The sequence below is a fragment of the Abramis brama genome (genome assembly GCF_963993115.1).
Source record: "Abramis brama genome assembly, chromosome: 3".
NCBI classification, from domain to species: domain Eukaryota; kingdom Metazoa; phylum Chordata; class Actinopteri; order Cypriniformes; family Leuciscidae; genus Abramis; species Abramis brama.
In genome coordinates, this window is record NC_139965.1 from 54651856 (window position 1) to 54677663 (window position 25808).

Below are 25808 nucleotides of genomic sequence, written 5' to 3' on the forward strand. Positions count from 1 at the left end.
ATTATGGGTCCTTAATAGCCTGGGCGCCAGCCCGAACCCCGCCCACAACATTTTTTGGTCGGGAAGTTCGGTCTGGACTCGATCCGTTGAGGAGTAAGTATGCTCGGCTCCCAGAAGGCTGAGCCAATCAAATTGCCAGGGCGGGCTTTAATCGATGATGGACAGATGATCTGCGGTTACGTAATCACCCACGTCACCAAAGAGCGCTTGGGTTGAATTGGTTTTCAACAGATGACTGCAGCAGGAGAATTGAGATGTTTAGATTCCGCTATCGCGTCTGTTATAAAAGAAATCGACAGCGCATTAATTTTAAAAGACGAACAGAGAACCGCAACCAAGGCATTTGTCGATCGGAAAGATGTGTTTGCCGTCCTTCCTACAGGATTCGGCAAAAGTTTAATTTATCAGCTGACTCCGATGGTCGCTAAGAAGATGGGATGCAATGAAAACCCTGTGGTCATTGTGGTTTCTCCTTTGGTCGCACTCATGGAGTGCTTTATTATTACTTTACTCATTACTTTACTACTTCTTCCTGCGTGTGTGCAGTTGAGCTCTGTTGACAACTATGTGTTGCTCACTGCGTTGCTCTGATTGGTTGTAGGTCTATCCAATTGAGTGCAGAGTTTGTTTTTTTCCTGGTTCGGTTAAGACACGCCTCATAATGAAAGCCCTATGGAGCAGTATCAGACTCACATTCTGCCTAGAATATGAGTATGATGAAGTCAGGCTAGGTCCTTAACTCAATATGCTTGCAATCACATTATTCTCTAGGGCACAGCTGATTGGTTCCTGCTGTAAAAGTAGCCAATGAGCTCGCTGCTTAACCTTCAAATACTTGGTCATTTGCTGTATCAGTTGCAGTGTGCTTTCAGAAACCCTCCACCTTCCCCAGCTCCACCTGCATAGATCTGCTACAGGTAATTATATGCTATATTGTACAGCAGCAGCATATTGTGTATGTATTGGCATAGCAAGTCCTGCACTTGCTCTGCAGCAGTAATCTTTGTTGCATTTACAAATTAAAAAAATATATATTTTTACAGTGTAGATTTCATCATATGACACAAATAATGGCAGATGTTCTGTTAACTTGGAAATTGTTTGTTTACAAAGGGCCTGAAAAATCGTGGCCCCAAAACAGAGGTAAAGTTTCTCAGACAAAATGAGAGGGTTCAATTGCAGTATTAAGCAGGGTTACAGTGAACTTTTCTTATCAGCGTCCTGTTCAAAACCCCTTCGTAAAATAAAGCATGGGCATTATGTCTTTAAATAGACAGCTATGCAGATTCCCACTAGGGAAATTCGGATTCATTACATCTAACTTAACATAAAATGAGAGGGAAAATTAGTTTAGAGAGGTCAGTGCTCAGTTACAATTCTCAAATTGAAGGGCAATACAAAACGTCGGATTCAGTTTTAAGTACTAACATTGGCACAGTGAAGTCATGCAAGGTTATCTACACAGAATGATATTCCCTTATGTTAATTATTTTGTTATGGTTTGTTTATTTCCTGTCATTATAATCAGAACCATTCACATCAGCTGTTTCTTTTGAAACCCCAAAGGAGCTTAAAAGTCTCCAAGATGATTCCCTCAGTAGTTTCTCTTGAAGCTCTCACTCTCTCTGAAAAATGTCTTCAGTTGATGTGAAGTTGCAGAAATTAAGTCACTGACATGGAACTATTGTGGTGATCCTTCACACCAAGTCTCAGCTCAAAGAAATAGCTGTCCTCAAAGCTTTTCAATTATAGACAGGATCTATTCCTGCCTTTGAGCCATACACTCAAGCAAAAAATAAAGATTGTTCAAATTACTTTTCACAAAATGTTCAATAATTGTTGCATCAGCTCATTTTAATTATGTTTAATACACTTACATTTTTTTAAATGAAAGATAACATAATCCTTTTATGTTAGGACTACATGATTTATTTGTGTTGATAATTAACTGGGCAGTGGATCTGTAGTTTCCAGCTATATTATGACAGTAAATTTAGAGATTAAAGGGGTTATTTTTTATAGAATTCAGAAACATGATGAATAATTAATTCAAGAAGGATTTTTGTGTGCTTTGTTAAACAATCAATACTGTTCAGTTATTATACTGTTCAGTTATTAGAATGAGTCTCAGGGTTCTACAGCACTTAGAATAGAGAATACCTTTTACATTCCTGTTTAGTTCCTGAATTTGAATTAAATTTCAAATAAGACAGAAAACAAGATACAGAATTGTGATTTGAATTTAGCGAAGTAAATCAAAAATGCAATGAAATTAAAAGGAATTTAAAGTTATTTAAGTGTACTGTAAACTTTTGCTTGGTTAAAGAACATTTTATTTCCAAGATTTACCCCAAATTGTCATGTACTCTATATAAATAATCACCTGTCCACCCCATACAATCAGTAAGAATCCAACTACTAACATGGCCAAGACCAAAGAGCTGTCCAAAGACACTAGAGACAAAATTGTACACCTCCACTAGGCTGGAAAGGGCTACGGGGAAATTGCCAAGCAGCTTGGTGAAAAAAGGTCCACTGTTGGAGCAATCATTAGAAAATGGAAGAAGCTAAACATGACTGTCAATCTCCCTCGGACTGGGGCTCCATGCAAGATCTCACCTCGTGGGGTCTCAATGATCCTAAGAAAGGTGAGAAATCAGCCCAGAACTACACGGGAGGAGCTGGTCAATGACCTGAAAAGAGCTGGGACCACCGTTTCCAAGGTTACTGTTGGTAATACACTAAGACGTCATGGTTTGAAATCATGCATGGCACGGAAGGTTCCCCTGCTTAAACCAGCACATGTCAAGGCCCGTCTTAAGTTTGCCAATGACCATTTGGATGATCCAGAGGAGTCATGGGAGAAAGTCATGTGGTCAGATGAGACCAAAATAGAACTTTTTGGTCATAATTCCACTAAACGTGTTTGGAGGAAGAAGAATGATGAGTACCATCCCAAGAACACCATCCCTACTGTGAAGCATGGGGGTGGTAGCATCATGCTTTGGGGGTGTTTTTCTGCACATGGGACAGGGCGACTGCACTGTATTAAGGAGAGGATGACCGGGGCCATGTATTGCGAGATTTTGGGGAACAACCTCCTTCCCTCAGTTAGAGCATTGAAGATGGGTCGAGGCTGGGTCTTCCAACATGACAATGACCCGAAGCACACAGCCAGGATAACCAAGGAGTGGCTCTGTAAGAAGCATATCAAGGTTCTGGCATGGCCTAGCCAGTCTCCAGACCTAAACCCAATAGAGAATCTTTGGAGGGAGCTCAAACTCCGTGTTTCTCAGCGACAGCCCAGAAACCTGACTGATCTAGAGAAGATCTGTGTGGAGGAGTGAGCCAAAATCCCTCCTGCAGTGTGTGCAAACCTGGTGAAAAACTACAGGAAACATTTAACCTCTGTAATTGCAAACAAAGGCTACTGTACCAAATATTAACATTGATTTTCTCAGGTGTTCAAATACTTATTTGCAGCTGTATCATACAAATAAATAGTTAAAAAATCATACATTGTGATTTCTGGATTTTCTTTTTTAGATTATGTCTCTCACAGTGGACATGCACCTACGATGACAATTTCAGACCCCTCCATGATTTCTAAGTGGGAGAACTTGCAAAATAGCAGGGTGTTCAAATACTTATTTTCCTCACTGTAGCATGTTAAAGTTGTCAATTTTTGAGGGTGAGCAAAAACGCACCGTTTTTGTGTCTGTTCCTTTAAATGCAAATGAGCTGCTGCTCCGAATACAGGGGGCGGAGCTTCAACAGCTCGTGTCCTTTTACCTCACGCAGACATGCACTGGAAATTTCTAAAACTTTTAGCCTTTTCATGTTCAAACCGAAGTCAGAAAGATGGAGAGACTCAAGAAGAAGTGACAACATGTAGACAACCTTTCTGAATGGTTAGTTGGTGAATTTATGTAGCTTATGTGTAGTTATCTTCTAGTCATTGATTAGCATATTCTGTCTTGATAATCTATAAATCGCGTTCAGGAGGCGGGGTTTATGTAAATTTTAGGGTTAGTGATGTCACTAACCCGGGAGGAAGCTCCTGTAGTCCCTACCAGCCGTTTGTTGTTGTCCTTAATTCCCAATTTCTTTAAAATAAAATATCTCCCTTTGCTTTGTACTTTGAGCATTGTAACTTTGCAGATGTTGTTTATGCTCAAACAGCAACATTACACACTAACTAAAGTTAAAAAAGTGAAATCATATTCAACCACCCCTTTAAAGGGATGTCTGGCTCGAGGTCATGGTGCAAAGGAACCTAGGTTGATTTTACTGCGAACCATCCCTTTAAAAGTCAACTATATGCGCTCTCATATGGCTTTATTTGAATGTTTCAGCGTCACATGCCATAACATACCAGTTGTTAGAAATATATTCTTGACGTCGTTACGCAATGACATAAATGAACAGCTGAATCGGTTTTTGAACCAGTTCATTTAAACAAAAGTTTTGTTCACAGAAATGAATCTGACTTCCAATCACTATTAGCGAACGAGTGGTGAATTAAGCCTTTTTTTCAAATCAACACAGCTAATCATTAAAGAAAAGCCTTGATGGAATCTAAACTGACTCTTTCCACACCCTCAAAATAAATTTTAAGCATTTCTATCCCTACTACTCTTTCTGCCATGCCTTTCCAGAGGATTGCACGCAGTCTGATATACCTTCCTGTGTCATTGAGAATGAATTGTGTCCTTGCAGCTAACCTTTTATGAGCAGCTCCCCGTGTTTTACTTCCCTCCCCATCCCACTTCTGCTGCTGTCTTGCCCAGAGTCTCCTCTCCTGCTGGGGGATTGATGTTATATTAATAGCACAGTTCAGGGTCATGTTAATAAAGTCAGAAATGTTCAAATAAATAAATAAATTCACTCAACTGCACCCCTTTTTATTGAAAGAAATATCTCAGCCCATGTCTCTTGTTTTTTGACCGTCAGGTCATTCTGTATTCTTAATTTGTTATCCACTGTAATTTTCTTACAGGGCTGCACAGATTTTTCAATAGCATCTAATTTTATGTTTTTTTTTGAAACTATTGAGTTTTTGTTTCTTTTTATGTGTGCACTACATCGAATCGGTATGCAATGTCTGTGTTTTAACACCCCATCTACAATGTGAGTGAGCGAAGCAACAGCTTCTTTGATTATAATGAGTTATGCAGTGAGCTCACACTGAACTGTGATTTCAGACAGACGTGTGAATACATTGAAAATGTGCACACTGCATAGACAGTGGTTTGGAGAGTTTTAGATTACAACTGTTTATTGTATCTATCTATCTATCTAGTTGGACAATGAAACTGAAGCACTTGGTTTAGACCACAATAATTTATTAGTATGGTATAGGGCCTCCTTTTGTGGCCAATACAGCATCAATTCGTTTTCGGAATGACAGATACATGTCCTGCTAATTCAACCTTCAGGCTCTGCTCTTGCAGATGGAATGTTAAATTGGCCACCAGGCTGCACATATATGGGTCCAACCTATATATATCTTTGCTTCATGCTTCATTTTCCCCCTTTGAAGTTTGTGTGAAAGACTCAAGTTCCAAGGAAAAACATCAAGGGATAAAAGTGAATTGTTTTTAATATTCCCTAAGGGTTTTGTATGCGTTTATCTAAAGACATTTCACATTGTCCCTTTTATTTTACCCATTTAGTAGCTTATGAAAAGCTGCATGAATTAGTTTTTTTTAATTAGCTCAAGAAGAGCATATGCAGTGCAAAATGGGGAATAATTTGAGAAGAATTATTAAATGTTTTAAGAATGACCAAAAACAACCTTCTTAACAGGGCTAGAAACATTCTAAATGCATAATTGGGTTCAACCCGTGATGTTGGCCAGTTAAGTTCAAATTCCAGCTCATTAATGGCAAAGGGAGCCTGTTGTTAAATTCTGAATTTTGTTCATCCCTGAATTGTTTCAATAAAGTCATCAGATTTGATGAACTCTATCAGCTTTTTTTGTTTGTGAGAACAATTCCATCTCTTTTATCTCTTTTTTTCCTTTGAAAATGGTTTGTCTTTTATATAATACTTTGATACTGAAGTAATTTTATTGAAGTAATTTAAGTATGTTGCTACATTGCATTCTTGGTGTATTTCAAACTGTAATCTCTCAAGTGACCCAAAGGGATGTGAACATGAGGTTGTGAACATTTATTTACGTCACTTTGTTGCTATACATTACAGTAAATGTACATTAATTCTCTGTATCAGAGTACTGTATCAATTACAGTATCCGTAGCTATTGTTCCCTTTACATCATTTATGTCTTGTACTTGGAGATCTGAAGTAGTCTGATCACTCAGTGCGCTCTCTAATGCTCAATCATCTGGCTAATTCCCAACGCATCAAGCACGGTTCCAGCACCAGGAAGCAAACACCATTATTCCTGAGGTTTATGAGGCACCGCAGCATTAAAAGCCTCATCTAATGGTCTTCCTTTCGAAACCAATCTCCATTGTGCTGCTTCCATATACTCTCAAATCGACTTAAGCCCATTTGAGGGCAGCCTTCACATTTTTTCATTAATTTTCATAGAAGTCACTTTGGCTCTGTGTTGGAGATTTATCGACTTCTATAAATGCATGTCACTTGCAAACTGCAAATTATTCTTTATTGTATGAATGTTTTGCCAAATGAATGCTAGTGAGACTGAGTTTTGATGTTGGTAAGTTTCTGCTGTCGATTTTAATATTAATTTTAAAACGCCCTAGAGAGTTGCAGCATTGCTCCTGTACATGTTTTTGTGTCTGCCAGCCATAAAACATGCCTTTTCTCACTCACGACTGAACACCTCAAGGCTGTGTATGTGCACTCACCTAGTAGGCACCAATAAAGACAAGGATTTGAAATAGAAAATGCTAGAAGGCACATACAGTAGAAACCGTATCAATAGTGCTTTGCAGATCTTGCAGAGAAGGGCTGCTCTGACTCCACGGCGTATTGACAGACACATCTTGCATTATGTATTAGAAAATTACGATTTCTCTTGGTGTATTTTGTCCTGGCTTCTTGCCTAGATGTTCAGCTAAGAATAGAGTATATCACATTGACTTCTTGACTTCTAATTGATCACAGCCCACTGATGAGAAGGAATTATTTAAATGTTTTGGACCTGAAGCCTGAACGTTGGAACGTTTAATTTGACATCAAATATCGACATGCAATATTAGCATTGTTATTGTTGCGGTAAAGATATTTCTGGATGTAGAAATTCTTATCGCATTTGTTCTGCATCCCCAGAGAATGTGAAAAGTGATGCAATCAGGCACATTTACTTGCAGATATGTAGTGGCACTTTTACTTAAGTGCGAAGATCAATAAAAGTGTCAGCACATCAAGACTTGAAGCCATCTCATAAAATTTCCATGGCCTGCAGCCTTAGCCGAGGTTTGTTTCTGTGTGGTAGCGTTGACGGTGCAGGATATTGCGATCATACTTGGAGTGCTTTAGCTTTTGGCAGTCAGTTCAATCAAATCTAGTTTTCTGAAAATGTCATAAGGGCTACTCCTCCTGTATACCAATGGGCTCTCCTCCCTACACAATTTGCCAAATGATGTTGACATTTATTGAAGTGCCCCAGGCAAAGCTATGCTATCAGAATGTTTGGCAGGGGAACTCTCTCTTGAGGCGTACAGGTTCATAGACTGTCAAGTTTGAAATTTTCCCCTGAAGTTACATTGTATGACACTTTAAAAATATGTCCTTCAAGTGCTCAGGTCACCCTGGCAATCAATCGTTTTACATTTTACAAAACATGTTTTCGTTGAATAATTAATTATTTTAATTTAAAGAGTTAGTTCACCCAGAAATGAAAAGTATCCCATGATTTACTCACCATCAAGCCATCCTAGGTGTACAGTATATGACTTTCTTCTTTCAGCCAAGCACAATCAGAGTTCCATTAAAAAATACCCTGACTCTTCCCAGCTTTATAATGGGAGTGAATGGTACCTTGTTTTTGAAGGCCAAAAAAGTGCATCCATCCATCATAAAAGTCATCTATACAGCTCCAGGGGTTAATAAAGGCCTTCTGAAGCGAAACAATTTGTTTTTGTAAAAAAATATCCATAACTTTATAAACTAAAATTTCTGGCTTCCAGTAACGGCCTAAGTACGCGAGTCTAGTTCCGGCTGAAGAGGTGACCCGACGTGTGAAGTATTGATGAACGTGGAAGCACAGAGCAAAACAAAATACCAGTCATGATTTAGAAGTCTAAAACGAGAATTTTTAAAGAGAAATGTCGGAGGAGCTTGAGGCGTCTACTCTCACCGAAGTCCTACGTCATACGCCAGAACTCAACTCTCTCGTGAACGCGTTGACAGACATTACAGAAAGCTAGTGATTACAGTTTATAAAGTTATAATTATGGATACTTTTCTTACAAAAATGCTTCAGAAGGCCTTTCCTAACTGAAAACAATGATTTGTATGACAGTGCAGGAACAAAAATAGTGTTCACCAAACCATTTCACATGGGGTCCAATCTGAATCTCAAATGTACACAACTGTTCAAATCTGCTTCTTTTTATTCGATTACTTTAGGAAAACCCTGCTTTTTCTTGCTTTCTCTTACGTGCCAGTCTCATATACTGTATGTATGTATGTGTGTCTCTCCCTGCCCACATCTTGATTTTCCACTATTTCTGAGCATTATACTCCCAGTAGGCCAGTGGTGTCGATGCGAGAGTCCAGCGACACATCTTCAATATTTCAGCAGCATGTTAAGTCAGGGAGTCCTGCTTCCTCTGCTCTGCTCTGCCCTGCGAGGGCCAAAGTGGAAACCAGGTCACACAACACTCAAAGGACACTGAAGGGCAGGCAGGAGATGAGAACACCATTAGCCCTGTGTCTGTGACTGTATCTGCAAACATTGTAGCGACACACGTCACATGCAGAAAATGTGAAATCTGCCTCTGCACTCCCATTGTGCTTGACCTTTGTGAATGTGACTGTTTCTCCTTATCAGCATCATCTGCTAAGTTTGAAATCACAAACAGGAATGGCAGGATTTGTAGAGATTTTTAGACAATTTGTAGACTAGAGTGGATCTGGATTCTGGATTTGTAGACAATTTTTGAATATGGCCCTTTTTTGGACACGAAAGAGTGTGTATGAAATGTATTGCATTAAAAACAAAATACCCCAAAAGAAGCAAATGACATCAGCAAACAAATTATGCTAGAATTTTTCTCTCTTCATTTTTGTATTGATCTGAACTGATTTAGTGGATGCAAAGTCAGTTCTCCTCAAGTTCACACAGAGTAACCACACGTGTAGTTCATCACATTAACTATCAGCTTGATCCACTCGCTAGGCTTTGAGGACGTGAAATAAATTTGGTTCGGACCCCACAACAAACACATTGTGTTTGGCCTGATGTTTTTAATAAATTATCAAATACAGTAAATGGCAAATAACCACAACTTCAAAAGGACTTTAGATACTGTTTGTCAAATGTCTATTTACTACTATATGAGTCAGCAGGTTAGGGTATAACCTGAATGCTGAAGATGAATTTACACATACAGTGTGTGTGCTTGTGCAATCTTTTTTTAATAGCTTGTGCTTATTTTTTGTCCCTAGATGTTCATAAGCATTGATTTAAAAGGAATTGAGGTCACTTTACTGTCCCTATTACTTTAATAATCCAATAACTGACCAACAGATTTGAATGTTCATAGTTTTCTGATGTTGGTAGTCACATGGCATTGGTATGTTTTTTTTTTTTAAACTGTTTTTATTCAACTATGCTCTGATTCAGAGAAAATGAAAGGTAAAAATGTATGTCGAATCAATCAAAAAATCTAAAAACTATTTGCCTCTGTTTCAGTGTTGGCATAGTTATTGTGTTAGGGCACTAAATACAGTAAATGCATTAAGGCCCAGTAAAACGATCAAGGAAGCACTTTCACAGTCCTTTTTAAGGATCAATAACTGTTTTTGTCTTTGAATTCACTTCCTTGTCTTTGTGCAACTAAATTTAAATAGGACTGTGTGTGTTGCTGAGAATAGGCTGACTTGATTTGATCTGATTTGTCCACAAACCTGAGGTACAGCACTGTCCATTGTGCTATTGGCGTCTTTCCTCTATCGCATCATCAGAGTCTTGTCACAGACACCCAGCTCAATGTAAACACAGCGGGCCCTCATGTCCCTTTACTGTATAAGGCTGTTGAATTCCTCTATGTGGAGAATACATTACACCAAACACGAGTTGGACTGCATGGGGAATCCATTAAGGTGATGTATGAGTTGGGTCGCCTGTCTGTAGGGTCAACGGTGAGGGACTGCAGTTGCAGCTCGGAATGCAGAAGACCGTTTCGAGAAATGCTTCCATGACAGTAATGAGAATTGAAGCTCAAAAAATATAATGACCATTGTGGATTGTCATATACTAGTACTGTGTCATTTACATCTACACTCCTGGGCAAAAACAAATTGGGCAAAACCAAAATTGGCAAAATAGTTAGTGTTTTATTAATGGTCTTAACCATTTTAACCACAAATCACTGGTCAGGAAATTAGTAGGGCTGCCCCCTAAAAGTCAACTATCCGTTAGTCAAATAAAAGAGGCTTAGTCGACCAAAATTGTATTAGTCGGTTAGTCTGTGGTAACAGTTTGTCGGGCTGGAAATCCAAGCGTTCGCCTATCATCCATCGGCCTTAAATGTGGATTATAATTTGAAACATGCAAGTAGTAGCAACTTTACTCGGCCGCTCGCTCTAATGTTAACCCAGACAAATGTGCGTTATTTTTAGGCGCATATCCAAGGGTTTTGCAGAGTGTGGAAGCTGAAGTATAGCGCGCTTACTGCATGACATGGAAACAACAGCGGAAACAATCTAAAATATGTTTTTGTACTAGAGTAATACATCTTTCAAAACTGTAAGGGTCTACTTTTATTTGTGTAAACTTACAATAACAAGAAAACGTTGTGCCTTTTGTAGAATAAAGAAAACACGCAGGATGTGCTATCTGCTGTCTCTGTCTCCCTGGCATCACAAAAATGAACCGAAACTTAGCCTATAGGCTACTTGTCTCACAGAAATACATCTATAGAATGCTTAAATATCTTCTTTTAAACAAACCAATTCAAATCTAAAACAAATACTCTCTGCTTATGTTATCCGTATGTTATGTAATCCGTTTCTCTCTATAGGCACGTTCACTGTGGAGATGACGAGTCAGCTTCGCCAGCTTTATCTTTGCAGCCGACATAGAAAACACTAGTTTATTATTTATTTATTTTTATTGTTTTATTCTTAATTAAGCTTTACATAAACAAGGAACAATTAACAGCAATACTTCACATTGCCCTCATTGCTGAATGTTACAGGTACAAGTCATACATGTTGTACTGAATACTCTAAAAAAAGACATGTAAACATATGAATACATAAACGTGAGGAAAGAGAAAAATAAATCAAATTAAATGACAAAATAAAATTTACTTATTATATTAAATTAAACATGCGTATACATGTTATATACATATATATACACATACATAAAGATAAACTATATGTACATGTATAATATACATATGTGCAATAATTATACTTACACATACGTATACACAAGCATATATACATTCATACATCTATGACCACGCATATTCACACACTCCTACCATGTGCCTACATGCAACAATCCACTTACATCTATGTTCATACATATGTCCGTAAAAAAAAAAAAAAAAAAAAAAAACGCTAAATAAGTAAAAGATTATATGAATGGAAAGAAACACTGTAAATGAGACTTCACTTATATCGCAAAGGATAATACTCGTTCCCTGTGACATTAACATGAACAAGAACTAAAACGGAAGGCAAAGTAATCTTTATTAACCCAACTGTCGGATGTACTATAGTTCCTTGTTAAAATAACAGACCATATTATAAGACTAGTCGAAGCAAAACGCTAGTTTATTAATAAATAATTAAAATGTCTCCTTGCTCCTTGAGCTTGTTTCCCCGACACATTCATAATCATTACTTTTTCCGGTGCTTTGCAGCAAGCTTTATGCATGCGCTTGAGCACGGAATAGGCTATATATGACCAGGCCAAAACATGAGCCTGATGGATTTGTTCTCAAGTTGCCACTTGGTTGTCTATGCAATTTGGGCAGGAGCATTGTCTTGTTGAAAAATTACATCTGATCATTCCTCTTTAGACAACAACTTTTCAGTTGTGGGAAGCAAGCCATTCTGCAATATTCTCCTGTACTCCAAAGCGTTAAATTACTTTTCACAATGAAGTAGCTCACCAATAGCAGCAGGTAAAAAGGCTCCCCACTCAATGACACTCTTCCTCCATGCTTCACTGTGCTAGAGATGCATTTATTATTATATTTCTCAGCAGATTTTCGAAGACACCGCTCTGGCGCATCACCATGCAACTTGTTTTATTGTGATTCATCACTCCACACAAATCTGCTGAGCCAGTCTGAATCAAACTTCCCAAATTCTAAAAACAAAAAACTGTCTATAATGTTTTTCTGAGTTTGTTCACTAGCATATTCGCTAACCACTACATATACGTAAATGCAAAAATATTTGCTTATCCTTATGAAAAAGTAGACTTTAGCATACTTTTAAAAAGGGTAATTGTGGAAAATATGCTTTAAAAGAATACACTTACAGGTATAGTTCACCCAAAAATGAAAATTCTGTCATCATTTTCTCACCTTCAAGTTGTTCCAAACCGGTATGATTTCTTTTCTTCTGCTGAACACAAAAGAAGATATTTTAAAGAAGGTTGGTAATTAAACAGTTGCTGGTCCCCATTGACTTCCATAGTATTTTTTTTTTCCTACTATGGAAGTCAATGGGGTCCATCAGTCGTTTGATTACCGACTTTCTTCAAAATAGCTTCTTTTGTGTTCAGCAGAAGAAAGAAAGTCATACAGGTTTGGAACAACTTGAGGGAGAGTAAATGATGACAGCATTTTCATTTTTGGGTGAACTATCCCTTTAAGTGAGAACTGAATGTAATGTTTTTGGACACTTAATTGCAACTAAATGAAAATGTATAATTGTGTGTGTGTGTGTGTGTGTGTGTGTGTGTGTGTACACAAATGTAATATTAAATGACACTGTTAAAATTAGAATAAAACACTTTATATGTGCTTCAGTATGTTGGTCAACACATCCAAATAAGTGTACCAAATAAGTTCTTGTTAAAGAACAACAACAGATTATTAAAACATGATGTTTCTAATGTACTTTACAGTTTAAAGTTAATGTTTAGATTGACATTTCAGTCCTTTTTGAGATAGCGTGTGTGTGTGTGTGTGTGTGTGTGTGCTTGTGTGAGCAGGTGCGTGCGGGAGGATGAATTCAAAGAGGTGCGGAAGCTAGTTCTCACACACGCCGGTAGCTGGCGAATACTCTTCATTCTCAGCAAGTCTATCACTCAAGCTGTGTGTGAAGCATGTCTGCAGCTCCTCAAAAGCTGCCTGGATTTGAATTGAAGGCAGATTGATCGTTTCAGAGGGTTGCGTAGCAGCTGCTAATTGGTAATGAGGAACATTTGCAGTTGCTTGCTTAGGTCTGGTCTGAATTATACAGATCCGCCCTAAACAGATACAGGCTAAAAATAAAGCTGAACTGAGACATTTTCGTAAAGCCTGTATATGGCATACATTTTAAAGCTCTTCCTAATACCCTTAATGCACATTGTAATCTCTTATATTACATAGAATATACAGATTATATCTTGTCATGAATTATTGATTATAACTAGATAATACATCTTTTGAAGTAAATGGTGGTGGTTGCCTGTGCAATCACCTTCATAACTCTAGGGTGTTGGAGATCATAATTTCGATTATTTATAAAGGTAATTTCACATGTCCCCTCAACAAATATCACAATTTGAGATTAATATTATTTTTTAATATTAATGTCAATAAAACAAACAATTAAAGACCATTTCTAAGTCATGATGAATACTGAAGTTTAAGGGTTTGTTAAAGTTATGAGTATTAGTATAAATTTGCCTTGATTATGTTTTAATATTTAGATTAAAAAATAATAATAATTTAAAACAAAATAAATAACCTTAAATAAGTATTGAATTAAAATGTATAATGATGTTTTTAAATATAACACAACAGATTATAAATACTTTTTAATGCATTAATTAGTTCAAAACGCATCATATTAACAGGTTTCATAGAAATTGTTACTATTTTTTGTAATTATATCTAAAGAGAACTTGTGATCTTTCCCTTGTGAAAAAATAAGTGCTTAAATGTAGTTAATTCTAGTGCATTTCAGATATTAAAAGTATAAATTTTACAAAACTACTTGCAGTTATAATATTAATGAAATATTACTTAAAGTCCCCCGTGGTGAAAATCAAGTTTTTAATGTTGTTTATATGTCTTTGTAGTGTTTTCAATATTCTTTAAGACAAACTATGTGCAAATTCACAAGTCAGTATTTTCTCCTTAAAGCGGCGCTATGCAGTTTTGGTAATTTCTCTATAGAGCTCCCCCTACAGCTTCAGAATAGATATTTGACAACACTGTCGTAAAAACTCGTTGCCGACTCCCACCGGCCCAAAGTTGCAAGGGTGTTTTTTCCGCTCACAGGCGCTAGAGGGAAGCGAGACGGCCACCATTCAACCCGAAAAAAGTCATATAACCATTCCAGTGACTCTGAAGCTGTTCAGTTAAGGTAAATTAAGCTAAAAAAAAAAAAAAAACATAGTTCCCCTTTAAAACTGCATTGAATCAAAGACAGTCTCGAAATCGCTGGTGTTTCTGACATAACAAACTACCTTGTAACCAATCAGGTCAACGTGTGATCGTCAACGAGTGGATCTCTGAGCTGGTGTGAGTGAGTGGAGGCAGAGCTAATTTGCATATTCATAGAACCGTGTAGAAATTAAATTAGAGTATGTAGAATTAATTATGAAATTACATGTAAAGAGTCCTATTTTAGTGAGTCAAAATGTAATACATTTTTTTATGTGTCCAGAAACATTATACGTATAAGTGTGAAATGAATGTATATTCTTTCAAAGTATATTATTTTCATAAAAAGGACTCTTTTTAAAAGTGTGTACTTTTTTTATGCTGAATCTACAGTAGTGCATGCAAATCTAATGAAGCTGCTTCATTGACCTTTCAAAGCACCTAGTAATGCTTGATAGTAAAATGCCACATGTCTCCTTAGATTTAAAACATGAAGAAATTAATTTGAGTTCCTGAATTATTATTATGCTATTCATAAGGTCATTTCAAACGTGTAGCTGTGAAGCAGCATTATGAACCATGCACTGCAGTGACAGTGTGCACACATTGTAGCATAATCTGTATGGAAAATCTGTTCTCTTCGCATTCACCCACATTTTTCTCTCTTGTCACAACAACCCAGAGCTCCTTTCAGAACAACACGCCTCTTTGCGGAAACGGCGTTCCTATTTGAGAGCGCCAGGGACAGAGAGGGGTCTAAATCTTCTGCGAGTCACTCGTGGAAAAAAGCTTTTGGTTTTGGAGTGCTCTTCCTGAAATAGGCCTGCCTGAACCAGGAATGACCAATGGGAATCAACTATTCTTTCATATACAAAACAAGCCGTTTCATCTGTCATCTAAATGGCTTGCCTCTACCTAGAGCTGCTATAATGAACCGCAGATTCCACCGGAATGTTAATGAAAGTATTTTACACATAAAAAGATCAACATTTTTTAATTTGTTTTTCACTGTAACAGATCACAGGTCAGAAATGAGGCTTTGATGGATAGATGATTGATAATCGCTAAAAATAGTAGGTGGAGATATTAGATTACCTCCCACACTAAAGAAGGCCTCTTCTTTAGTGTGGGAGGTAATCTAATATCTCCACCTACTATTTTTAGCGAACCAGAATATCTCCTCCTACTCTACCTGATATCTCCACCTACTATTTATACAATTAATTATTTGTTGACATCACAAACAATTAACATGCAGGTTTAATTAATGCTAAATATTAAATATGGTTGAAATCACCAAAATCATCAATTTACTATAAACTTACAATTAAGTATCATCAATCAACCACGTACAATATACACTTTCTAGATATGTTAGTCCCCCAGTCTATCATTTTATCTCTTAAAACTCACCTTTGATCACCAAAATTACATATTTAAACATTCTTTACTTGAAAAAATTCTTAATGTCTTAAAAAAGCTTGACTGTAACTCTACACCCTTGCCTCATTCGGTTCTATGAATATATGCAAATTAGCCCCGCCTCCACTCACTCACACCAGCTCAGAGATCCACTCGTTGACGATCACACTTTGACGTGATTGGTTACAAGGTAGTTTGTGACGTCAGAAACACCAGCGATTTCAAAACGTGTTTTTGAGACTGTCTTTGGTTCACTGCAGTTTTAAGAATACTCAGCAATGGTGTTGACTTATGAATTTTACACATGGTTTGTCTTAAAGCATATTAAAAACACCAGACAAATAAACAACATAAAACGCTTAATTTTTACCACAGGGGGACTGTCGGGGATCACACCCACCGACAAACTGCATAAAACTTTTAGGACACAATTCTACACCAAACTCAACAATAGAGATTCCAACAAACATTTAACAAACACAATTACACTGTCATTATCAGCACAAGTAATTTCCTCCATGTGTAAAATAAAATAGACTGCAAATCACAGCAGAATTTCTGATTTAATCAAAAAGATTTACACACCAAAACAAGACCATATACGAGACGAGATAGCGTGGTGTAAACGACCTTGTTGAACTGCAGTTTAAACAACATCTCACATCATTCATGTTGGTAAATCTCACAAAACCTGTTAAGAACATGACCAAACCATGAACAAATTTTAGCCGCAAATCAAAAGAAATTAATATAAATTGATATTTTGCTTAAATAAAAAAGCCTGTTTGTGGAAAATAGAAGAATTAGTTTACCCCAAATGTTCTTTCATTTTAACTGATATTTTACTTGCCCTCATTGTACAACAACATGTATCTGTCAAGCTCCAAAAAGGACAAAAATACTTTCCATATCTCTGCCAGGGTTGGTGGCTGTAGAAATCAACAAGAATAATCTTTAATAACATATACTCAGGAACACTTTATTAATAAATGAAATAAACACTAGTGATGTTATCCCTGATACGGAGGCTTCGAAGCTTGTGAGGAGAACGTCAGGTACTCCCCCCCCACACCCCCAGAGCTCCTTATTGAGGCTTGCGTTTGTTTCAGTGAAATGACGTCACCGGTGACCTTGGAAGCCTCGGTTGACTGCAGTGCTTCGAGAAGGGGTTCACTTTGGGGAAAACAGGAAAACACAACCACTACACATAAACGCAAACTAGACCGAACAAATCATGGGAGTTGTCGTCTTGACTCTTCACCTCCACAGATTCATGTAAATCGAAAGTATTCGCGCCAAGGACGCCCTTGAGAGTGAATGCTAATCAGAGAGATCTGCGCGAAACACCGGTCTCTGAGCTTTTATTATGCTTGTGCTGCAGTTGCCCGCTTCCGCTCTTTTTGCTGCGTATGTGGGGTAACGCAGCTCTGTTTTACATGGTTAAAACAATCATACTAAATGGCTGGTATGAGAGACTTGTTGCACTTTGCAGTAATCTAGATCGATATTAGAAAATCATATTAATAAAAACCGGATGACTGTTGCAAAGTGACATGCAATTTATTTTATAAAAAGAAAGCTGTCTCTGATTATGCTATGTTACGTGACAAAATAGTGTTGTCTCTGAGGCATGGTAAAAAATCAAGAAAAAAAGTGATTCAAACAATAAGACTAGCCGTGTTGCGCTGTATATCAATGATTAGTTTTCTGTTGATAAATGTATATCCAAACAGTTGCTCCCGTCTAATAAAACACATACTGTATTAAAGCGTCTTTGGTGTTTCCATGATTTCTACGGTAGCTCTGAATATTTCTATGGCATCGCTGTCGAAGAGTAATCAGCTGGTGAAGTGGACTTACTCATTGTAGAGTTAACGAAAGTTATCATGAGCATTGGAGCGGCGGATGTCATAACAAATGCCAATTGACTGGGAAGTCTTTAAAATGATCGCCTCATTCAAAAGTCCGCAAGATCTTCCCTTCATGCTGTGGAAATGCAAACCAGAAGACAGAACACGACGAGCGCAGCTTTGAAAAGAGGCGGGGCTACATAAGGTCTATAACAACATTATTTTTTACTTTTATTTTGGAGTAAAATGTTACCTAGAGCTGTTTTCATGGATGAGTCCCAGTCTTTTGATGTGGCTTTGTAAAATAAGTACCTCGGGCTGTGAGTCATCAGGACTGACCTTATGAACTCCACCTTTATTTCTACCATCTGAACACCTGCCGTTCGAAAATGTCAAGGTGTTTCCCATCAGTTTTAACCTCTCTCTCTCTCTCTCTCTCTCTCTCTCTCTCTCTCTCTCTCTCTCTCTCTCTGCGTTTCTTTATATTGCCTTCAGTCTGTCTGTTGCTTTGCTTCACGTTGCTTTTCACACCTCAGTCCCTTTGTCTTTCTGTCCAGATCTCTTTTCACTTGCTTTCTTGCACCTTCACCTTTATCTTCCTTCCCCATATCTCCGTCCCATTCACTTTCTCTCAGGCAAGAGCAGGCTGTCTCTGTAGTCTCTCTTATCTTTAACCTCGCCGTCCCTCCCTTTCTCCATTTCTTCCACTTTTTTTAAAATCCTTCGCCCTCAATACCGTGACACTCAAGAGATGCCTCACCCAGAGCGTCTCTGAAGTGTTGTAGCATTATAACTGGCAACACGACAGTTCCATAATCGCCTGTCAGTGCTGATTCCTTCTCTTTTTTCACCTCTCCTGCCCCTCCTCCTCATCGCTCTCTCTCTCTCTTGTGCTTTGGCTCCGAGGCCACGCTGGCACCGCCTTCTCAGAAACGGTCGTGGAGGTTGAAACAGCCACAGATGGTGCTGAGACACACAAGCAGCCACTCTACTACAAATGTGTGTGTGTGTGTGTGTGTGACAGAAAGAGTGTGAACGGCTAAAGAGAGGAGACCGCTTAGAAAGGAGCGCTCAGCACCTCTGGGACACACGAGCGCTCCAGAGGAAATATTTATGACCCGACGGCAGTAAGTGACCCCCCTCGCGCAGCTCCGTATGAGCCGACTCTCACAGACGCACGAGCTGAGCAGGTTCGGGCAGGAGCGCAGCCACGGGGAGGAAGTTTTCCTCTGTCTACAAACCTTTTGAGGATTAAACAGCGGGAAGAGAGAGAAACCTCAGCATGAGCAGCTGCAGGAAAAGATGCAAGAGGGAGATTCTGAAGTTTGCTCAGTACCTCTTCAGACTTATTACTGGCACACTCAATGCAGGTAAAATTGGCAATTTCCTCCTCCTCCAAAGTTTTTTATCTTGTAAAAACCAGGTTTGTTTTTTGTTGTATTTGCAATGGTGTATAAAATACTTTGGTGCAATCTAGCATTATATACAGTATTGATGTAGAAGTTGAGGCAGTGCAGCTCAAACAACCTGCAGGCATCTCTTAACCGGGTTTTGACCTTTGATAATCTCTATCTATCTTCTCCGTCCTAATCTCCTTAATCATGTCAATTAATGCCAGTCTACTGGCAATTAGGAGGAGGCAAACAAATTTTCCCCATCATTTGGCAAATATAAATTGATGTGTCAGCTGTTTCAAGGAGAGATGGGCTCTTCTTCGTGGATTGCAGCAAATTTAGTCATGTTGTCCTTGAGTATCCTGCTGTAATTTTCCCAGTGTGTCTTCAAATAATGTCAAATTGTGTGGAGATGATTTGGGCCATATTTCTGAAATGAATAGGCTTGTTGCAGGAAATCAGCAATGCATCAAAACAAATGCATACAGTGAGTATGCTGACCTTGTTAAAGGGTTTAATTGGTCAAGATATGTTTTTGCATTCTTTCATTATTTATTTATATATATTGTGAAAAAACAATTTAATTAAAAATATTTTGAAGAAATAACCTGAAGGACTCATTATTACAAAATGTTTGTTACAGAGAGAATGAATGGTCTAATAGTTGTTCTCTTTGCACTTGTTATGTTAATTGACCACCTCAGTATGAGGAAATTTTGTTCTAGCTAATCCAAGCAAGAAGTCATGGGATTTATCTGATTTGACAAGTTTATTTATTTACTCTTTCTCTTTCTTTATTTCACGTTTATTGATTATCGTGTATCTGTTGTGCTTGTGAGGAATATCCTGTGCATCTCTGCGGCATGTGAACGTGTGTCTGAATGTGTGGGTGCGTTTGACAACAAAGACCACGGATGGCAAAGCTTGGCATGCATTGCTTTGCTGGTCTTATTTTTTATGAATATGATGCATTAGAATGTGTTGTGTACATAATATGTGACCCTTTTGAAAGATAAAGAGACCTGCAGTGAAGACTTGACTACTTCTGGCGGACTGGTTTAAGTAGATTTCTGTAGGCGGGACTGATATAGTGTTTGATCATAATTACTGGCAACGAAAGAAAAACTTTCCCTCATTAAATCTTGTTGATTAGGGTTATGTGTTGATAGAAGGCATGTCTTCTGTGTTTGTGACAGGCTGGCCTTTTTAAGTTATTACTTACTTTTTTTGAGCATACATTATATTAGTCAAGCAGTTCATTTAGATGTCATTGATCGTAATCTGAAAAATCTGTTTTCCTATAAAATGATATATTCTATTCTCTTCGCATTCTCTTTTCAATGATATAGACTATTTCCTATAAAGATATAGGCTATTTACTAAGCAGAAATACTTAAAGGGATATTTCACCCTAAAATGAAAATTAAGTAATCATTTACTCACCCTGGTGTTGTTCTAATGCCATATTGCCTTCTTTCCTTTTCGGACCACAAAAGGAGAATTATTATTATTTTTTTTTAAATGTCCCGCTCACACTTGTCCATATAATGGCAGTGAATAGCGACCAGCATCATAGTTTTTTAAAAAAGAGGCAAAAGTATCAGGGAATGATCCCATGCAACACATGTCATATTTTCTAAGTGTTCTGGGGGTATAGGATAGGGTAAGGCTGGGCGATATGGCCAAAAATATTATCACAATATTTTTTTCCATATCATACGATGTCAATATTTATCACGATAATACTTTACCTACCATTAATGGGGAAGGAAATGTTCTCAACATACAGTACTGTGCAAACATCTTAGGCACGCTAGTATTTCCACCCCAAAGAAATGGTTTTAAGCCAGTTATATATATTGCTGTAGTGTTTCAGTAGGAAATATCAGTTTACATTTCCAAACATTAATTTTGCCTTTAATTGTAATAATCCAGTAAAATTTCTGTATGCACAAGGAGTCTGACAACAGCCGGTATGATCCACACGGAGATCTGATCTCACCATTATTGAGTACGTCTGAGATTACATGAAGAAACAGAATAAACTGAGACAGACTAAATCCAGAAGAACTGCGGAAACGTTTCCAACGTTTCCAAACCTTCCTGCATTTGTGATTTTAAAGGGATCTTGATATGATATCGTTTTTCACCAAGCCCTATGATAGGGTTGATGAAAAGCAAACCAAAATTGAATGTATTATTTACATGAACATCTTCCTTGGCCATTGGCACGGATATGCGAAGATAACACCAAGTGGAATACAATCCATGAACTTTCTTCTCTGAGGTGAATATATCCGTTGTGTTTGTCGTAACAAGAAGTCATTCTATTTTCATAGTTTTCAACTGTCATTCTGACTGTAATTAGACAGAGTTCCGGTCCAGAGATATTTAACTTGGTGAAGAAAGTACAAGGACACTTTTTGGGGATTTCTAGGCAGTATATTTCATGTTGTATGATTTCTCACAAAGAACTATGGCCAAGGTCAGGATTTTTGTTAAATTTTGTTTTTCACCAAACCCTATCATATACCTAGCCTGGAAATCCAGACCTAAATCTAAAAGATTAATGGTCTGGCGTCGACTAATGAAAATCGCCCAGCTCGAGGGGCGGCACCAAGCATGCATTTGAAAATCTCACTGCACGCAACTGGATAACACTACGACCAATCACAGCAATAAACCCCATACGCTTAGCTAGGGCTGGGCGATATATCGCATGACATTGTTAGGCGCATCTCGTCAGTAAAGCCGGTTCCTTGGTTAGTAGTAAATCGCCATCACCTGCTTTCAGATGAAGCGGCATTTACTACACAGAGCCGTAGTTCACTGACAAGCTGAGCCATATCGCATTAATTATCACGGACGTATCGCTGCGATAATTAATGCGATAGGCTCAGCTTGTCAGTGAACTACGGCTCTGTGTAGTAAATGCCGCTTCATCTGAAAGCAGGTGAAGACGCTTAGCTACCAGCGGAGCTAACTGGTAGATTATACTCTTACCGTACTCGGTCAGCAAAACAGCAAAAACGTCTTCTTGCAAAGGAACGATTCGAGCGGCGTCTTCTGTTCCTGTTTTAGATAAAAAGCCAAGTCTAACTCGTTCATTGTAGCGGCCAAAGCCGTTTCAAACAACTGGTGTTCATCCATAGCCATCTTGCAATGTTTACTAATGACTTCGACGTCACAGCGCTGTCGTCATCTGTTTAGCTCGCCTCTGGCCCGCCTATATCAGATAACCCGATGTGATTGGTGCATCTCAGATCGAGGGGCATATTTAATGAACACCATTACTCGACACCAGAGTAACTCGCTGAGCAAATTCAACTTGTGCTCTCGCGAGAACTCTGAATTACCAGGGTATCGTATACCCTCAGAACACTTAGAATATATGACACGTTACATGGGATCATTCTGATATACTTTTGTGGATTTTTAAAAAAGCTTGATGCTGGGTGCTATTCACTTTCATTATATGGACGAGTGTGAGCAGGACTTTTTTTTTTTTTTTTTTTGTGGTAAAAAAAGAAAGAAAGAAGGGAATACAGCATTAGAAAAACACAAAGGTGAGTAAATGACTCAAAAAAAGACATTAAGGTTTCAGAGCAAATATCTTGAATTAAGTTAATGCTTCTTTCTCCTTTGGCAAATCATTTTTCTTGTTTTAAGAATAAAGCTCAATAAATTTGTTTATGCTCATATAAAAAATAATAATTTATGATCAGTTCACTCAGAAATTCATTCTGCCAGTATTTTTGCTCATTATATCTCACATTCAATCTGTTCCATCATTATGAACAGTATTATATCATATTTGTCTGGTGTTGCACACTCTTCCACTGCGTAAATAGCTATATATATACTGCTCTCTTTATTAAAGCTTAACATTTGCCAAATAGTGATTTAATTGGATTAAGGGTCAAAAGCATGAAAAATTAATTAATCCAGATGTCAGCTGTTTTGTGATAATTACCAGGATATATCAAACGTGCTGGAAAGGATGTGTTCTTGGAACGAGCCCAATGTCAGATATTATGCTGAGTCACAGAAAATGACTTTTAATATTGATCGTCTGATAGACTGACAGCTTTTCTGACTCTAAGTAGCTGGAAACCGTCTTTCTGCCTTCACTTGAAATCCTTGTTACGGTGCTGTATTGATTCGGCTGACACAGTAAGACAGTCTGTCCAAACATGGTTGTAGAACAGTTTATTTTAGTCTTTCTTTTCTCTGTTTACACTTAAAATAATAAATAATAAAAAAAATTTTAAAAATACAGATTTCGAACAGGTTTAAATATGGTCACAATATGACATAATTGAGAAGTTATGATGTCACAGGAAATTTGAATATGACCATTAGCAAAGGAAATTATTTTGGTTGAATGCCAAAAACTGATTATCTTGTACTTTTCTAAGGAGCCATTTATAATTTCAATATATTCATGCTTGTATTTCAACCACCCTTGTGAAGGCAAACGCTATATCTCTTATCTTAGAAAGCAATGCACAGACACTGAATGTCAATATCTGTTGCTCAAGTGATCAGGATTGATCGATGACCTGAAAGAATCAGTTTATTCTAAAGTCTGACCTGAGCCTGATTCTAATTGGATCTGATGTAGAATACAGCAGAGGGACACTGGAAATCTGTGTCCTTGGAGATATTGTCTTATTCTGCAATTCCTAGTCAGTTATTGTGTATATTGTATTATTTATTATTGAGGTGGGACAAAGGTCTTTCTTCTTTTTTATAATGACGTGCTATAAAACTCCTGATGTACTTACAAACTTTCCAATGCCTCGTTTTATGAGAACAGAACCTATTTGTACTACTGTATAAGTTTGGTACCATGCTGGGCATTTTTAGTGGGGTAATTTACGAGATGCATCATAGGATCCATTAGTGCCTGCACTAAGCCATTCGGCTGATATCTCTAAATAAGCTCTAACTTTAATTCAAGTTTCAAGTTCATTTTGTTCAACCAAGGGAAAAAAGGCTTCTGGGGGGGTGTTTGGCTTGAGGTCATGGTGGAAAGGACCCTAGGTTGATTTTACTCCGAACCATCCCTTTAATATGCGAAGTGAGCTATGCTATCTTTGTTTCTGAATGTGCATTCACCTTGCAAAGCAAAGATATCATCAGACAACTGTGTTTGACTAGTTGGGCTTTTATGTAGTTTCTAGTAATTCACATGTCTCAGTATTTGTGACTCAAAGATCCAGTGAACTGGAAAATGTATAGTTTCTATTTTTTTTTTAACCGTGTAGTGTCTTTAAAAATGTCTTCTCCTTTCTTTATAGTCCATTGTCTTGATTTAAAGATCATAAAGAAAATTAAATCCTTGTTTTATCTCACCAGCAGTATAACACCTCTTGCGATTTCATTGCTGTAAATTACTTTGAACAACCTACAGTATTACATTTTGTACCGAAATGTTCAAATGTCCCACAGAAAGGACAGTGCGAGCTGCATATTTCTTCAGGCTTTTGGACCCTGAAGACTGTGAATTGAAAGGCTGATTTTCAAGCTACATGGAGCCAGAGGGCTGTGTCCATCTATTTGTCACATTGTGGCCTCGCTCTTACCGCCTAAACGCTCGAAATCTCTCTCTTGTGAACAAATGACATTTGCCTTTTTGTTTCCCCCCAGTTTATTGCTTTCTGCTGTCACACGCGTCCACCGCTGCAATATATCATCCATTTTTAGGGGAACCGGTTGAAATACTTGGCACAGGATCTGGAACAACGTCTGCTTTTTGTCTTTGAGGAAAAAGAGACAAAAATGGCCTTCATATTTCTAATCTTGCCTGAGAGTATCTGGAGAACTTTCTCTTCTGCTTTATCACATTTTATTTCTCACGCAAACCTCTCAGGTGCACATAGACAATTTTAGCATGCAGCAAAGTAGATGGTTATAGATTTCAAGTGATTTGATTAGGTTTGTCAATGCAATTTGCGGAGGTCTCACAAGGCCAAAATCCTTCAACTCGTTGACATTAAGCTCTCTCTTTGAGTATGAGAGAGGATCAGATGCTCTTACCGGTCATAATTCGCAATTAAACAGTTTCTAGCTTCCATTTCTTTTTGTCTGTTTACTTGCAAAACTGTGCGTCTTCGCGTAAGGAAACGGTATCGTACTGCGTGAAGGCTGAGCCTGTAGTCATGTCAGTCTGGTGTGTTTATTCAGACAATCTCTGCGACATGAGTCGTGTAGGTTTCGTCTCTTTGGTTTCTCGACAGCTATTACCAGGTCATGTTCCAGCTGTCCTCTGAGATGCCGTTCCAGGAGCCCACATAATCCTTGACCAAACACTGAATATTTAATCCAAGATGCCAGCTCATTGTGGCTTATTATGCCCTATCACTTCAGTTTGATAGACAGACTCACAGCTGAGCTGCTATTAAACAGTGTTG

The 25808-nt window shown here is 37.9% G+C and overlaps 1 protein-coding gene across 4 annotated transcripts in view; it reads left to right on the plus strand.

The window, feature by feature from the left end:
• Nucleotides 1-25808, plus strand: part of kcnip4a (potassium voltage-gated channel interacting protein 4a) — a 199151-nt gene that overhangs the window by 45708 nt on the left and 127635 nt on the right. Inside the window, exon 1 of one of the 4 annotated variants that reach the window (XM_084109431.1) lies at nt 19160-19368. The exons of the other annotated variants lie outside the window; for them this stretch is intronic. Within the exon in view, the coding sequence (XP_083965557.1) occupies nt 19281-19368 (88 nt within the window). The 5' untranslated portion in view covers nt 19160-19280. Of the gene's footprint in view, nt 1-19159; nt 19369-25808 lie in introns of those variants that run through there. 4 annotated transcript variants of the gene reach the window in all.